A 17,368-nucleotide genomic window follows, 5' to 3' on the forward strand; every position below is an offset into this window, starting at 1 on the left:
AATAAAAAGTTAAAAAGAACAGCATTTATTCAAAATATAAATCTTTTCTAACAATATAAATCTTTGCTGTCACTACTTAACAATTTAACACATCCTTGCTGAATAAAAGTTTTAATTTCTTTCAAAAAAAGAAAGAATAAAAATGTACTGACCCCAGACTGTTGAACTGTAGTGTATATTGTTAGAAAAGATTTATATTTAAAATAAATGCTCTTCTTTTTAAACTTTTATTCATCAAAGAATCCTGAAAAAAAGTATCACAGGTTCCAAAACAATATGAAGCAGCAACAGTTTCCAGCACTGATAATAAATCAGCATATTAGAATGATTTCTGAAGTTCACGTGACTCTGAAGACTGGAGTAATGATGCTGAAAATACAGCTGCGCATCACAGAAATACATTAGATTTTAATGTATATTAAAATAGAAAAACGTTATTTTGCATCATAATAATATTTCACAATATTATATTTTTTCCTGTATTTTTGATCAAATAAATGCAGCCTTGATGAGCAGAAGAAACTCCTGTAAAAACATTAAAAATCGTTCTGATCCCAAACTTTTGACCGGCGGTGTGTATTATCTGTGCCGTCCATCGCTTTATAATCACTCAAAAAGCTGTCACTCAAGATCTCACAAAGTTATGTGATAATCAATTAAATTCTCAACGCTTCTAACTTAAAAGATACTTCTAACTGATAATAAGCAGAAAATATAACATAAGCAGAAACGTCTGTGATTAACATTGCTCAACGCTGCAAATACATAGAAACCGATCTCCTAGAGCGCAAATCATAACGCACTGGATAGTTCGCCAAATCTGCAACGAAACGCCATTATTACAGATTTCGTTTGAGGGTGCTTACCCCCGTAGAACCAGGCCTGGCATCAGCAAACACATCAACAAACACTGAGCTCAAATGAAACATCTAAATATGACTGACCAGAACAGCAGATGGTGTGTGTGTGAGTGACTCTCCGTATCTGAAGTGCTCAGTGTTACTGAAGCTCATCACCTGCTCAGCAGCCGCTGATTCAGGATCAGTCCTGGGCTGTTCACCGTCTCTGGGCTGAAACACAGGCACAAACAGCACATCATTACACCAGCGCTGGGAAAAACAACAACTAATCAAGATAAAAATGCTGAATTATCATATCAATAAGTCACATGAACAGAAGCCACACCTGGTCAAAACTGCATTGCTAGGAGAAACACTGATCATTTGCATCAGTGTAAGTCACATTTCATTATTATATTTAAAAATTACGTAAATTACCACTAAATAAAGCCAAACATTTTAAACACTATACATGTATTTTAGTCGCTCTCAATCCACAAAAACACTTTAATGTTAACCGTATATAGAACAAGAATGAACAACATAAGTGCAACATAAACAAATTATAGTTGCATTCATATAAACACTTATTATAAACTCCAAACCTAAACAAATTTAACCCTGTAAGGCCCACTGTTGTAATATTACAACATCAGTTTTAGCTCGTCTAAAATAAAGCTGCTCATATATATATATTTTATTTTTTTCTCTAACACCACATTTACACTACTAATATCACCGCGGGGGCATTTTACTTTCACTTTCAAATAGCGGCAATTTGGAGTAAAGCAATTGTTCGTTTGAATTTTCCCTCTTTTCCTTGCTTTCCTTGGCTTTTAAATAGCTTAAAAGCGCCGTGCGCATTTTACTTTCACTTTCGAATTAGCGGCAGTTCGGCGTCAATTGCTTGAATGCAACAACAAAATACAATGTCAAACTCACTTTAGCCTATATAAAAAATAGAACTTTTATTAACAAAACAAATAAAAATACACCATGCTATAGGGCAGGCTATGCCTAATATAAAATAACAAATAACTTACATAAAGTTTAAATAGGTATACAAAACTGGAAATAGGCCAAGTAAACATGTATAATATATAACCAAAGAAATAAGAATGTTTATTAGCAAAACGAGTAAGAAAGCTTGGAGGCACGGCATACACCTTGATTCTCCTTAGATAAACGGCAAAAGTCAACAGGCTTTTCAAAATCCTAAATATTGCCAAACTGGCGCTTTTGCATCTCGTTTCTAAACTAAATCATCCGCGATCCTCTTGTCTGTCTCACCTCACTCGTCTTGTCTGTCTGGCCTCACTCTTCTTGTCTGTCTCACCTCACTCTTCTTGTCTGTCTTACCTCACTCTTCTCGTCTGTCTCACCTCACTCTTCGCCTCACTATTCTCGTCTGTCTCGCCTCACTCTTCTCGTCTGTCTCACCTCACCTCACTCTTCTCGTCTGTCTCACCTCACTCTTCTCGTCTGTCTCACCTCACTCTTCTCGTCTGTCTCGCCTCACTCTTCTCGTCTGTCTCGCCTCGCTCTTCTCGTCTCACTCGTCTCGTCTGTCTCGCCTCACTCGTCTCGTCTCACTCGTCTCGTCTGTCTCGCCTTCAGCACTGTCTATCACGGCAAGCCTAAACTGAAGTCACAAACTCTAACCTGTTTCTTGTGGTTTCTTCTGGTTTTCTCGGTAAGGTCAGTCTCTTCCTGCCACATCATCTCCTGGAGCTCTGGCCACTGGAGTCCGGTCTCGTGTATCAGCCACAGCTGGTCAGACTGAGAACAAGCTTCTCCTCATGTCTACACTTTCAGCAGCTAACTGCATTCACCCTGGCATGCTGCTTCAACGCCATTAGGCTGATTTCCCTCCACTGCTTCAACAATTTGTAAAGGAAAGTGATAGTTTTGTAAAGAGATTCATATGTTTTGATTCATCTACACAAGTCATTTCAAGCACAAGCTTTCAGACCAAAAGCTTTCGAGAAACACATCCAAATACTGGACTGATAGAGCACACATCTACACACACAGAATGTGTATTCCACTAAAACATGCAGCGACTGACCCGACACACATAACATCACCTGCAGAGCAAACAAACACTAAACGTGTTAAAGCTACTGCAGAGTAAAACACAGAGCGTCAGTGAAACATCAGCACTCATTTGATATTTGTGTCCCTGCAGCACAAAAGCAGTCTTAAGTCGCTGGGGTATATTTGTAGCAATAGCCAACAATACATTGTATGGGTCAAAATTATCCATTTTTCTTTTATGCCAAAAATCATTAGGATATTAAGTAAAGATCATGTTCCATGAAGATATTTAGTAAATTTCCTACCGTAAATATATCAAAACTTAATTTTTGATTAGTAATATGCATTGCTAAGAACTTAATTTGAACAACTTTAAAGATGATTTTCTCAATATTTAGATTTTTTTGCACCCTCAGATTCCAGATTTTCAAATAGTTGTATCTCAGCCAAATATTGTCCTATCCTAACAAACCATACAACAATGGAAAGATGATCTATTCAGCTTTCAGACGATGCATAAATCTCAATTTCGAAAAATTGCCCCTTATGACTGGTTTTGTGCTCCAGGGTCTGAAGAGGGTTGATCCGTACGTCTTCGAGGCGACGGCGCTCCTCCTGCTGCTGCTGGATCCTCTTGTTTCTGTCGGCCAGCAGCTGTCTCTTGTAGTTGTCCTGGCTGTGTGTTTGCTGGAGCAGGTGTGTTTGTGTGTTTGTCTCCTGCTGCAGACGCAGGAACTCCCGTCTCAACATGGACTCTCCGGGAAGATTGACTATAGAGCTGTGTGAGCACAAACACAAGAGCCACGGTCAGTTCTCAAGCCATCTGCCATATGGAGACACGCTCGCTGACATCTGCTCATCACACAGAGACAAGAGCGAGGCCATTCATGCTTACATAACATCTTCAGCTTCATTTTAATACATTGGTTTATTCTGATTTACCTTTCGGTTGCTGTGGCACAAACGTCATCGAGCTGCCTGCTGATCATAAACCAGTTTCACTCTCAGTGATGCACTGGTTCACTAATACAGATCTCACCTCTCAGGTTTAACATGCAATCCAAACTGATTCATTGTCCTAATGCACTCTCCTGGTCTGATTATTACAGTCCAAAGTAGGGCTAAAACGGCGAGTCGACATTATTGACAACGTTGACATAAAAAAATTGTCAAGAAATATTTTTGTTGTCGAGTAGTCGTTTGATCTCATATGATCTCATGTAAGAGCCTGCAATAAAGCGGTTTGACCAGAGTGGCGCTGTAGAGCAAGACTGTAATTCAGAGAAGACACACAAACACACACTTCAGAGCAAACGCAGCTGAACCTGAAGCTGCTGAGCGGTGTTTGTAAATGAATATGTAAATATATGCTACGCTTTCCTCTCGATAACGAAATAAACACAACAAAAACTGACCGCGGTGAGAAAGCAGCAGTTAAGAAAGCATCTGATTACAGCGATGTGGACGTTTGTTCGGTACTCGCATCACGTTTATTTATATAGTACTTTATGCAATAGATAGCCTTAAATCAAGCAGCTTTACAGTATTAAACATAAAAAAACCAGTCAGTGTCGCTTTCAGTTAGAATTACAACTTGATTTTCTGTTATAAATCAGCTCTCCAGTGTGGAGCTAGCTAATGATAAAATCTTTTTATTAGTGGGGGAAAAAATATTATTTTATTAAAGTGAACTCTTTCCCTGCCAAACACTGATTTTTCCGTGTTTTCACTGTTATACACTAGAGGGCGCTATTACGCATCTCCTGAATGAGCCTAGAAAGTGCCGATCAAAAATACAGGTGATGAAGCCGCAGAAACAAGTGATCTCATATTTAAGCAGATGCATATGATAAAATAATGTGATCATCAACACTAACTGCGTATAAATGAAAACCGCCTAATGTTAGCGAGTGAAATGTGGATGTAGAAAGTGTTATAGACCTGTGCCAGCTTTGGGAGTACTGATGGAAGCCATCGTATTGTAATTACATAATATGATTTTCAAAAGCTGAAGTGATTAGCTTTATTTATTTTATTATAACTCAGTATTTTAACTAATTTCAAAAGCTGAATAATCACTCAAAGTCTACTGATTAATCTGTGAAAATAATTGACGATTAGTTGATTAATCGTTCAAATAATCGTTAGATTAATCGATTATCAAAATAATCATTTGTTGCAGCCCTAGTCCAAAGAAAGACGTGACCGAACAGCCCTGAGCAGGGTGAGGAACACCTTCCTGTTTTATTTCCACTCGAGCTTTATCCATGTAGCTGGTACATCACACCAGCTAACTCAAATTCATAAATGTTCATATTTAGTCATTATGTTCTTTGTAGCTAGTCTAGAACTGTTACTACTCTTTATGTCGACTCTACAGTCTGAACTGAAAAAGGACGGGAAGTAAAGATGTTTCAAAGCCTCTATTAAGGTTTCATATAGAGATCAGTGTGGTAACACATACCTGGGTTCACCTTCATCTTCATTCATGGCATCTTCTTCATCTTCACTGCCACTGTATTCATATTCTGTCCCCTCTGTTCACAGTGATCATAAATAGGGTTTGAGGCTAATTAGGCCAAACCACGAGCAAACTACACTACCATCTGAACAGTGGATGTGTTTGGATGTAATTTTAATGTTCATCTTCTCAAACCACAGAGCATCACCTTTCTCTCGCCTCCTCTTCCTGGTCCTGTCCAGGTGGTCTTTGAGCGTGATGCGCACCTGTCGCTCATTGGGAAGGTCTTTAATGAAGGAGTGACGCAGGAGCGTCTCTGTGGACGGCCGGTGGAGGTAGTTCTTCACCAGACAGCTGTCTACAAATGTCTGAAACTTCTTAGACCTTTAGGAGCAGTGAAACACAAGTCAGTTATTTTTTACAATCGCTCGGACACATTTCTCAATGCTTCCGTCACTTTTTCAAAACTCCTCACACCGAGCACAGCATCAGTCTCTGTGGGCTAAACTGTGAATCATCATTTATCATTGCTTTGGCACAAAATGCATTCATTGACCACATCTGTCAAATTACATGAATTCTTTTCTCACTTCGACACAAACACCAACAAAACTTTATGTGCTACACAAGCCAATTTGCACGTTTGCATGCTGTTTTCAAAACTTCAGTTCAAAACCTAGCACAGTACAAAAATGAATAAGACAGAAATCTGCAACATTTCTACAGTAATATCATATAGAAAAAATATTCTGAATGTAAAAAATCAAATACTGTTGAAGCAGTTGCATGTAGATGAACATCTTCACACTTTCATTACCATCCACACAAAAGGGGAAAACTTAGGAATAATTTTGTACTGCAATGTAAACATGGACCACGTAACATATACTGCAGTGAATTATAAACAGTAGAGAGTATAATTATTGTTTTGTACAGAAATTTTACAAAAGAAAACCTTGTATAATGCTTGTCTTTGCTAGAGTTATGGAAGAATGAGTTGATTTGAGGCATTAATGAAGTGTTTTGGTAGTTTTAGTGCATTTTGAATGTGAAATGAACTGCTGTGTAAAGTTGAAAGATGGTTAGGAGAACTGTTTGAAGAGTTTTGAAAAATAACTTTAGAATTGAGAAATGTGTCCTAGCGATTGTAACAAATGTGTCGGTGGTTCCCCTTCTAGGGAACTCGAGCTGCATCCTCTAGTGGACACTATGGGGTGTCTGAAGCACGTGTCAAACAGCTTCACTCTAATTGGCCCACGTAGCCTGTGACATCACAGATGGGCGCCCGGAAGTATAAAAGGGCTTCTTCAGAACACGTCAACAACTTAGTACTTCCCGAACAGTACTTCCTTATGGCTTCATTTTTCTTACCTGTCATTATGTTATTATGTTATGCTATATCATTAGGAAACTCTATTCATACTCTATGGCTGTGTGGCAGATCTGGCTGTAATAAACGGCATTCTCTCACCATTTCTTGGACTTGAGTTTGGGAGGAGGGTTTCGTGGAATGAGGAACAGCGCTCTCATGGGATGCATGTCACACAAGGCTGCAGAGAAATACAGGAATCACACACAAACACTGGATCATATGTAACTTTTATAGAGTGTTTCTGTATATGTAAACTCACGTGGCGCTCCCTCGGCCATCTCTAAAGCGGTAATTCCCAGAGACCACACGTCGCTCTGAAACATGCGTTATCACAGTCACTGATGGAAACATGTTCACTCACTGATGTAGAGTAGTCTACTCACCCTGTAGTCATATGTGGAGTCAGGGTTTTCATCGCACGCGATCACCTCCGGCGCCATCCAGTACGGCGTCCCGATGAACGTGTTTCTTCTGCCAATCGTTCGGTCTAACTGAGCGCTGACGCCAAAATCCACTGGAAAAACACATACATCAACAGTGTCTCCTGCCATATATATGCCAGGATATGATACAGGGCGATTCTTCTGTACATGCATATTGCTCTGTGTTTAAAAAAAACATGTATTTTAGTGGATTCTCATTTTTGTGTAGTTTAAATATTAAAATAACAACAAAAAAAGACAAAAACAGAATTAATATACTAAAACCTTAAAGCTGCAGTCCGTAAGTTTTGCCTCTTTGTCGCCATCTCTGTTTGAAACCTGCAATTGCAGCTGTTTGTAGAATTATCTTCATTACGTGTGCACCGGCACGGATGAATCTCATGTTTTGAGGTGAACGTGTGGATCCTGTACTTAGCGATCAGATTCTAGCTACATCTTGGAATATATGACCCAAATAAGCATTTTCACCATATATCATCTGAACAATAATTAAAAAGTCTGCCTCGTTTGTTCTGACCAACTGAGGAAAAAAGCATTACAATAAATCATGCTACAATGGTGATTAAATCTAAAGATCAGTTAGCTCCTATCACATCAAACCAGATGCACATTTAAAACTGGAATATAATTTAATTTCAGTCACATGTGTTTCATAAACACATAATCCTTTCTTGATTACAATCCTCCATCAAAATGATAAGTTTAATTATTGCAGCTGCTGTGAGAAAAGGCTAAATGATCCTCCACCTGCAGGATCCTCACATGCGATATAGTCTATTAGCCAGGAAAACTTCTTTATGTTTACAGTCGTGGCATAATTTTACGTCATTTTTAACCAAAACAAAGTTACGGACTGTATCTTTAAAAATTATATGGAAACAGATTTTTTTGTTTCTTAAATCTAATTAAAAATATTAACAAAATGACGATAGCAAATCAATGATACTTAAATAACACTGCTATGTACACAATAATTATAATGTATCTTATGCTTAATTCTTATGTAAGTGTAAAGTAGTTAAAGGTCCCATGGCATGAAAATGTCACTTTATGAGGACTGACTCATATAAAGTGGGTCCTATTTTTATTTTTAAATCGATTGTCCAACATCTTTCATATAAGAAATAAAAAGCTGGCATATAGAAATATGAAAAGTACCATAGTAAAATAACATAAGAAGCAATAAGAAAAAAGTAACCAAAAACAACTAACCATAGCATGTTTGAAGGGTGAGCTTGCAGTGCTTCTCAGTGAAACACGCTCATGATCATATCTAGTATTTCTCAGATGCTGGTAATGGATGGAGGTCTTACCCAGTTTGATCTCAGCGTTCTCCGTCAGCAGCACGTTTTGTCCTTTAATATCTCGATGAATCACGTGATGTGAGTGCAGGTGTAACAGACCCTGAGAGAACAGCAGCAAACCACAGTTTACACACACAAACACTGGACAGAAATAAATAAATAAACAGCTGCATTTCATTACTTTTGCGCTTTGTCTTTCTTTTAATGACGTGCATGCCCTCATCAACTCAACAGTGAAATCAATGCCTATTTTAGCTGCTAAATTAAACATTATTAAACAGTGTTTTTTGTTTTTTGCAACATATTATCAACATATTCCACAATTCTGTTGATTCATCTTAACTTCTGGACCCAGAATATCCCTTCAATTTCTCATGTTTGACAGTGAATAGAGCCTTTCTAAAAGTAATGTCATTTATTATCATTAGGGTTATAAAATCAGTGAAAGAACAAGCTTTATATCTCTGTTACACCAGATGAAATTCCACAATTTTCAGCATGGATTAAATGCATTTAATGAAATGCATGACAAAAACACTTCATGAACAGAATGCATTTCATAACACAAGCAACTCCTTTCATGAGTGAAATGTGTGTCTCGTTCACTGATTTCTGTGGATAACACGCATTTGTGACATGCTCAGAGGTTTCTTTGATCTTTGTCGTTTTCTGTTATCCACATTAACTTTAGTGTACTAAATGAAGTGCAGGCTTCATCCAGGCATGACATGCAACTGTTTTTTATCTTTCTGGGTATTATACATATTAAAATATAACTGCATTTTTTCATTAAATACGGCTTTTCGTGTCACGTAATTCGGTCTGACCATGAAAACAGCTTACACTCAGCACAGTCATTTAGGATGGATTTCAAAAGACACAAATCAACAAAGGCCAGTAAAAACAGGCAGAAGGATGCTTCACTGATCACTCTAGTCCATTTCATTATGAAGAGTACAAACAAATTACGATCCTTGTGTGCCTTATTGGAACAATCATATTGGAAAAATGTAATGATGTAATTTATTGAATGCGAAAGTAACGGTATCAAAATCTCACGATACGATATTATTGCGATATGAAGTCCACGGTACGATATTTATTGAGATATTTAAAAAGAAAAAAGACCAATGAAGAATTAGGGAAAAATTTACTATATAGCAAAGCCATATAGTGCTTTCGGTTTGAGTTTGTTTGACTGTGCCAAAAGCATAATGCCCCAAAACAAATATATTTTAAAAACTACACTTTTTGCCCGGAAGACCTATCGTTTCATATCATCATGTGACTAAGATAATATCGAGACAGTTTTGCTACCGCGATATTGATATGGTTACATCCCTCTCACTGAAAGAACACACGAGTTGTTTCCACACACTAGGTAAGGTGTATACAGTTTTACTCACTCTCAGCACCTCTCTGCAGATGTAGGCGATCCAGTCCTCCTTCAGACAGCTGCCTTTGGTCTTCTTCAGCAGGTCTGTGACCGAGCCGGCGCCGCAGAACTCCATCACCAGCTGACACACAGAGACAGACGCACATTAACCACACTGACTTATCATGCCCATGTCCTGCTGTCTTTGCTCATTCACCTCTTTCTTCTTTTCCTACATGTTGTGAACAGGAATGATCATAAGATTACTACTGTATTTCATAAATACAGGGTTCACATTTTCCATTTCCGACGTTATTTTACATTTTAGCACTATTAAGCTTTATATTTGGTATTATGGTCATCTGTAAATATTTTTATTTTTTCAGGGTTTTTTACATTGCTTTTCGCTAAGTGACTTTTGCATGCACACAAGAAACTTGTTTGTGCCCTTTGAGAAACTATTCACATGCGCATAGGAATTTTTCGCATGCTTACGCATTACAATTTCTGGTTTTATATAACCTATTTCCTTTGTGCATCACTGCCATCTTACTATGAATCAAATAAGAGCATGGATGCACATGAATTAATAGAGATCAACTTGCTCAAAATGTGGCTTTCCTTATGGTAGTACCTCTAATATCAAGGCCTAATGTCCAATTTAGCTCATCCTCTGCAGCAGCAGAAAAACCATGACACGAAATGGGCTGATGGCATAATACAGCTGTGTGCATTGTCCTATTTGCTAAGTTCAAGAGTCTATAAAAAAGACTGGAATTGTAAACAAAGTGTTCAAAATGTGGCTTTCGTTAGGGCAGTGTGTCATATTTCAAGGCCTTAGGTCTCTTTAATGCATAGCCAAGAAACCACACCGTTAAATGATAGTACAACACATGGCTCAGTGTGCACTGTCCGATATGTTAACTTTAATGGATTTCCGTGCACACATAAAAGTCTGTATATTTTTTTATTTTTGCAAAGGGTCCTCGAGGCCATGTCATATGGTGCTAAGAATATCGTGAGAACAAACCCAAAACGCAAAACATTTTGCATAATGAAAAAGTGCACCTTGAATTCATTCAATCGTGTTTGACAGTCACTAAAGACACTACTTATTTATTAGAATACAAGATCAAAAACAATGATAACAGCAACTATTTTATTTTTGTGGCAGGGCCAGTAGAAAAAAATCCTTAGTGTTGATCCCCGAAATCCCACATTTCTGCCACAATACCATGCTTTCAGTTAGTGTTACTACAGTAAATCCATGGTAAAGTTGGTGATTTGCGGATCATTGTGGCACGATGTTTGAGCATCAGTGTTGTTGAGAATGTCAGCGTTGGTTCGTTAAACTGGTTTAACTCACAGAGACATCTGGGTTTGTGACAGAATTCACATGCAATAAAAGAGCACACACAATGTGATCATTTAGTGTCAGTCTGGAGCTCTGCACAAGTCCAGAAAACACACACTCAGGTTCAGCGTACTGGCAAAACCACGCTTGAGTGTTTGGGTGAACTGTCTCTTTAAGATGACCAGACAGCTCATAACAGAAGTGAGCACAGCAGAAGCTGGAGGCTGTTCTTGTTGTGTTTCTCTCGCTCACTCACTCACCCACAGCTGGTCATCCTGACCCGCAGGACTCTTCTTCACAAAAGCACCGTAGTACGTGGCTATGTTCCTGTGATGGGAGTGAGTCTTCAGCATGTTAATCTCCAGCTTGATTTCATCCTCCTCGTCCTGCAGAAGACACGTGTGTGAGATGCCACAGCACAGTTAAAGCAGATCAGTGAGCAGTGGTGCAAACTCATTTTCAGGGAGCGTTGCTAAAGGCAGGACAACGTGTTGCTTAAAAGCTGCTAAATGACGTTGTGATGACATCGCGCGAAATGCAAAACTGCATAGACTACACAATCAGATCACTCGAATCTCAGCAAAAATATGATTATGAATGTGATTTGAAGATTCATTTAGATTTAAACTAAAAAATAAACATAATAATATTGAAATATAAATAATATATTTATTTTTACATACAGCATTGAATTATTGAACATTTATACATTTCTGAACTATTACATGTCGTGTTTTCTGGTGAACTAGTGAAACTACTCATTCTGAACAATTATATTTGTAAGCAGTGTATTGGTAGTTAGTTAGTAAGCTACACTTTAAGAAAGGTCTGTAAAACGGGACACAATGTACTGCGTTAATTTGAGATTTGTAACAGTTTTTTTACTTGAATTTAAAATTGCGCACTGTATTTTGTGTTTTCAGGTTACAACTTAACAGATAATGTCCCGATAGAAAATTACCGTGTACCTTTTCCATTTTTATAGATATTTTTTAACTGATCAGCAAGTGCAGGTACAAACTAACAAGGTGTTATTATTATCATTATTATTATTGAACAACTGCAACTAGCAGCTTAATCCATGTGATACGTGTACAGCTAGACTCCTTTGATTTCCTCTTCTTAATGTAATTTAGAGGGAAAATATCTGCCTTTTTATCATTTGAGTCACAGTTGCTAAAAGTTGCCAAATAAATTTTTTTTAAAAACTACATTTGTTGCTAGGTGCCTTTTGAAGATGTTGAAAAAGTTGCTAAATCTAGCAGCAGCATTGCTAAGTTGGCAGCACTGGAAGTGATGGTCAGGGAAAGGTAATGTGTTATCTCTCACGACAGACCCTGCCGAGGCTCTCCGAACGCTTTCAGCACACTCTGATGAATACCATTGTTTTGCTCAATGATCACAATGGTGATTATTAATCACAGTTGTTGTCATTCATCAGAATTATTGCACACACAATTCTGAATCAAGATGACATTTATCTGACCTCATCTAGTTTCCGGAGTTATTATATTCATCAGAATAAAGAAGGAATGAAGAAAAAAGAAGACACTTCTCTCAAACGCTAAATCAGTGACAATCCTAGCATTAACTCCAACTACTCCAAATTAGTTTATTCTGTCTTCTGCTAAAACAACAACAAAAATACCAATATCACAAACAAGTACGCTTAATTAATCAAAGGATGCAGAAATCATGATTAGATTAAATAGAATTAAATGAGCAGTAATTTCATTGCTTTCTGTGTATTTTCTTTGGGTAAACATAAAGTCCAGACGCACTGACTGATAGAGAAGAGTGTTATTATGCAGCAGTGTTAAGAGTGTGATGTTCAGATGAAGCTCATACCTCCGTCACGTCCATGACCTTGATGGCTGCCAGCTGTCCTGTTTTCACATGTCGACCCTGTCTCACACACACACACACACACACACACACACACGTTCTGATCGATCTGTGAATGCATCTCACTATATGAACACATGAACTTCAGAGCAGCAGACCATCAGCAGACACAGAAACTCACAACTAGACATGATTTCACTATTATATTACTGGATTGAAATATAGATCTATCGCACAACAGAACGCAGATCTACACGTAATAATGATGTTAAAACTAGTTAAAAAACATGTTTTTTTAAAGGAATATCAAAAGCCTTTTCTGTCCATGTTTGACAGGGAGCCTCTGTTGTGCAGCACTTTGTTTACCAAAAGAATGAAAGGAATCGTTCAAGTTTCATTTGACTACTACATCTTGAAAGATTGATTCAATTGTTAAAATGGCATGCATTCATTCGATTACCAACATTTTTGATAATAAAATTACAATTACAAATCAAAAAACACAGAATCCAGAAAACAACACAGGATTTCTGAAAAATAAATAAATAAATAAAATAAAACATGTCTTAGGGCACTATTATTGCCAAAACTTTAATACATTTTTAAATTGTTAACATTTTGACAGTTTAGTTGAAGTTGAAGTAAACTATTAAAATGGAATACAGAAATATTTAAGCGGAACATGAAGCAGATTTCATAGAGTCCTAGATTAGCTTGTGTTCTTTGGGAAAACAGTGATTTTGTTTTATGTTGTTAAAGAAGTCTCTTCATGCTCACCAGGCCTGCATTTATTTGATCCAAAGTACAGCAAAAGCAGTAATATATTGTGAAATAGTTTTATTAATTCATATATTTGAATGTATTTTAAAATGTAATTTATTCCTCTGATTTCAAAGCTGAATTTTCAGCATCATTACTCCAGTCACATGATCTTCAGAAATCATTCTAATATGCTGATTTGCTGCTCAAAAAACAATTTTTATTATGTAATTATATATTATGTTGAAAACAGCTAAGTAGTATTTTTCAGGTTTCTTTGATGAATAGAAAGTTCAGAAGAACAGCATTTGTCTGAAATATAAATATTTTGTAACATTATAAATGTCTTTATCATCACTTTTGATCAATTTAGAGCATCCTAAATCAATTTGTTGAGCAGCAAATCAGCATATTAGAATGATTTCTGAAGATCATGTGACACTGAAGACTGGAGTAATGATGCTGAAATGATATTTCACAATATTATTGCTTTTGCTGTATTTTGGATCAAATAAATGCAGGCTTGGCGAGCAGAAGAGACTTCTTTATAAAACATTAAGAATCTAACTGTTGAGAAAGGTGTTTTGATGCTCTGGTCTCAGTCGGCATGTGAAGCGCTCTTCTGTACAGCACACATGATGAGGACAGACCACTCATCCATTCATTCTCCTGCAATGAACCTGCCACAGGAGTCCAGACACGAGACAGACACCTCACACCTGCAGACTCTTGTGATGCTTCACCACACTGCAGTTTATGCTTATATATGCTTCTGTCTGATGAGCTCGAGTGTGTGCAGGACTCAGAAACACAAGCCAAGCGATGCAACTAACGCAGAGACATGAACTCAGACATAAACTCGGTTTGACCATAAATCCTGATAAAATTACCCACGGGTAGTATTATCGTTTCATATTTTAACTATCATTAAATCCGTATCCGATTACCGCGATTTGAACAACTGAGGATAAATAAATACAGTCCAGCATAAAGCAGGGCTTTACAGGTGCACACAGCAGCAGAGTAGTTTGGATTTGTGTGAAAACGGTGGAAAAGCTGGGAGGTTTAACAGAGTGCTGAGGGAATTATACAAATGAATATATGAATGAATTAATTATATGAATGCACCTCTGAAGATTCTGACTGTCTTCAGAAAAGATTCAGTGGCATTTTGTTTTCATCTTCACTTCATGTAACACCTAATAAACTAGTGTTCTTTACGGTAAACCGCTGTAATTCTGCTGCTCCATCAGCGCCCCCTGCTGTCAGAGAGTGGAGCTACAGAGGCTCACATTCAGTCTGTGTGCAGCTTCTGTCGGGACATAAAACAGACCGGATTTACAAGCTCTGCTGTCATTTATGACCGGTTGATGAAAAACAAGCTTATGTGGATTCTACACATTTAAACAATTCAGATAAGCTATCCAGAATTATTTATGGGGCAGATAAAATATATATAATCATTTATTAATCAATTATCATTTTGACTTAACCCTTTTCTTTATTTAAAGGCTGAAATGTGAGGTTTACAATTTTATGAAACTTTTCCAAAGTTTTATTAAAAAATTCTGCACATGCTATTAGATACACTGTTGTCATTTAAAATCCAGACATCATTGGTAATGTTATTGTTTCAGTGTTTATGCAAAAAAAAAAAAAAAAAAATTATAATAAAACTAAATTATTTGTTGGTTGGTTTTAAATATCAAACTTTTTGAACATTTCCGGCACATTTTAACAATACCGTGATAACACTGATAACAGTGATAATTTTGGTCACTATAATCGTGATAATAAATGTTCATAATGAGCAATGATTCTGAGAAATGATGTCTAATGGAAGAGAAAGCGTGCATCATTGTGTTAGCTTGAGGGTTTGTGGGAACGGTTCAGCTCTACACTCCTTTAACACATGATCTGAACTCAATGCTCACTCAGCTGAATTGATCTGAATGATCACACTAGCTTTTACTGCTGAAACTGAAGTCAGACGTTTCATAACTTTGCAACAATAAGAGTTATTTGCTTTGAATTGATCTGTATTGTATAAAGCATTACAGACAAGAACGTGGCTTGACATTAAAAATGCAGAATACAAAACAGGAGCTGAAACTCTTTCATCTTTTCAAATGTAGTCAACACTAGAATTTGTGTAAATATTGATAAATGGAGCGTGACTAAAGTGTGATCAGAAATTGTTGCATTTTTGCAATAGATTTTTGCCAAAATGATTTTGCTTAAGAAAGTAGTGCATTTGTGGGAAGTTTCTGATAGATGACGAGCAGTTTCTCCATCGTTCTTACAAAACATGGTTTCAGAAGAGCTCACACCCTCGCTTTACTCAGAAACAGCAGCACAGCGGTGTCTCAATCACTCTGCTCTGTGTAGAAGTGAAGCGAAGCGGTGTCTCGGGACTGAGATAGACACGGGACTGTGCATTAGCAGTGTAAATAGCCTGACAGACGCGCTGCTGTCTATCCTCACAATAATAGACTGATAATCAGCACTATTAAACAAAAGAGAAAATCATGTACTTCTTCCTGCCACTGTGGTCAATGATTCTGCATTGCTCAAGTCACATTTATTTCTAAAGCGCTTTATCCAGTGGAGATTGTTTCAAAGCAGCTTCGCAGAAATAAACAGGAAAATAAAAGATTAATTGATGCAAACTTCATCATGAAACAAATCCCAATTCTGCTATAAAGCAGCTCTATCAACACAATTAGGGCTGGGACGATAAATCGATGCACCGTGACTCTCTCTGGAATGGATTCTGAGCTTAGTTTTTAACAGCAGATGGCGCTCTACTCTAGTTTTTATCCGCACACTCAAATGCTCATGATGCCAGATTAATGTAAACACAGCCCACTGTGAACACCCTTGTAACTCGCTTCAACCTTTTCGAACTTTATGAATGATTATTTTAGGTTCAAGTGTGTGCAAGGAACTGGAAGCAAGTAGAGTATGGCTGTTTCTGAAGCATGCAGCGCTATCTGCTGTTCAAAGCTAAGCTCAGAATCCATTCAACAGAGAATCACGATGCATTCGGAAAATCTCAGAATCGATGCAGAATCATTTCTCGATTTGCAATGCATTGATTTATTGTCGCAGCACTAAACACAATATCGTCATTATTCAATTCAGTTTAAGTTTTGTTTTCATCAAATAGTGTCAGTGGCATTAAATGTTATGATGTTACTGAATGTTAAGTGTCTACTGCCACAGCTCCAGCAGGACACTGGTGTGCATGTGTCTGACCAAAGCAGGGTGTCATGCGGGCCTGAGGTCCTGTAATGAGACCTGTGCTCACTTCAAAAACTCCTGGGTTTCTTTTGCTGTGTGTTTTGGGTCATCGTCCATTCGTACCATGAAGCGCCTCTCAATCAGCTTTGCTGCATTTGGCTGAATCTGGTCAAAGAGTATATCTCTACACACTTCAGAGTTCATCCGGCTGCTTCTGTCTTCTGTCTCATCATCACTAAACACCAGTAACCCAGAGCCACTAAAGCATGCAGCTCATGCATCACACTCAGCGCCGTTTCTAGCCAATTTGACGCCCTAGGCGAAATCCCTATTGCC

General features: G+C 37.6%; 1 protein-coding gene across 1 annotated transcript in view; it reads right to left on the reverse strand.

Moving 5' to 3' along the window:
* LOC107677007 (mitogen-activated protein kinase kinase kinase kinase 4-like) overlaps nt 1-17,368 on the reverse strand; it is a 65,156-nt gene that overhangs the window by 31,098 nt on the left and 16,690 nt on the right. Inside the window, exons 3-14 of the mRNA XM_016471783.1 lie at nt 13,034-13,090; nt 11,446-11,571; nt 9,863-9,973; nt 8,466-8,556; nt 7,093-7,223; nt 6,969-7,023; nt 6,809-6,887; nt 5,546-5,721; nt 5,341-5,413; nt 3,468-3,654; nt 2,502-2,618; nt 1,017-1,070 (exon numbers count right to left, since the gene is read on the reverse strand). Of these exons, the coding sequence (XP_016327269.1) occupies nt 1,017-1,070; nt 2,502-2,618; nt 3,468-3,654; nt 5,341-5,413; nt 5,546-5,721; nt 6,809-6,887; nt 6,969-7,023; nt 7,093-7,223; nt 8,466-8,556; nt 9,863-9,973; nt 11,446-11,571; nt 13,034-13,090 (1,257 nt within the window). The remainder of the gene's footprint in view (nt 1-1,016; nt 1,071-2,501; nt 2,619-3,467; nt 3,655-5,340; nt 5,414-5,545; nt 5,722-6,808; nt 6,888-6,968; nt 7,024-7,092; nt 7,224-8,465; nt 8,557-9,862; nt 9,974-11,445; nt 11,572-13,033; nt 13,091-17,368) is intronic.

Source organism: Sinocyclocheilus anshuiensis, unplaced genomic scaffold (assembly GCF_001515605.1).
Source record: "Sinocyclocheilus anshuiensis isolate Anshui unplaced genomic scaffold, SAMN03320099.WGS_v1.1 scaffold608, whole genome shotgun sequence".
Taxonomy (NCBI): domain Eukaryota; kingdom Metazoa; phylum Chordata; class Actinopteri; order Cypriniformes; family Cyprinidae; genus Sinocyclocheilus; species Sinocyclocheilus anshuiensis.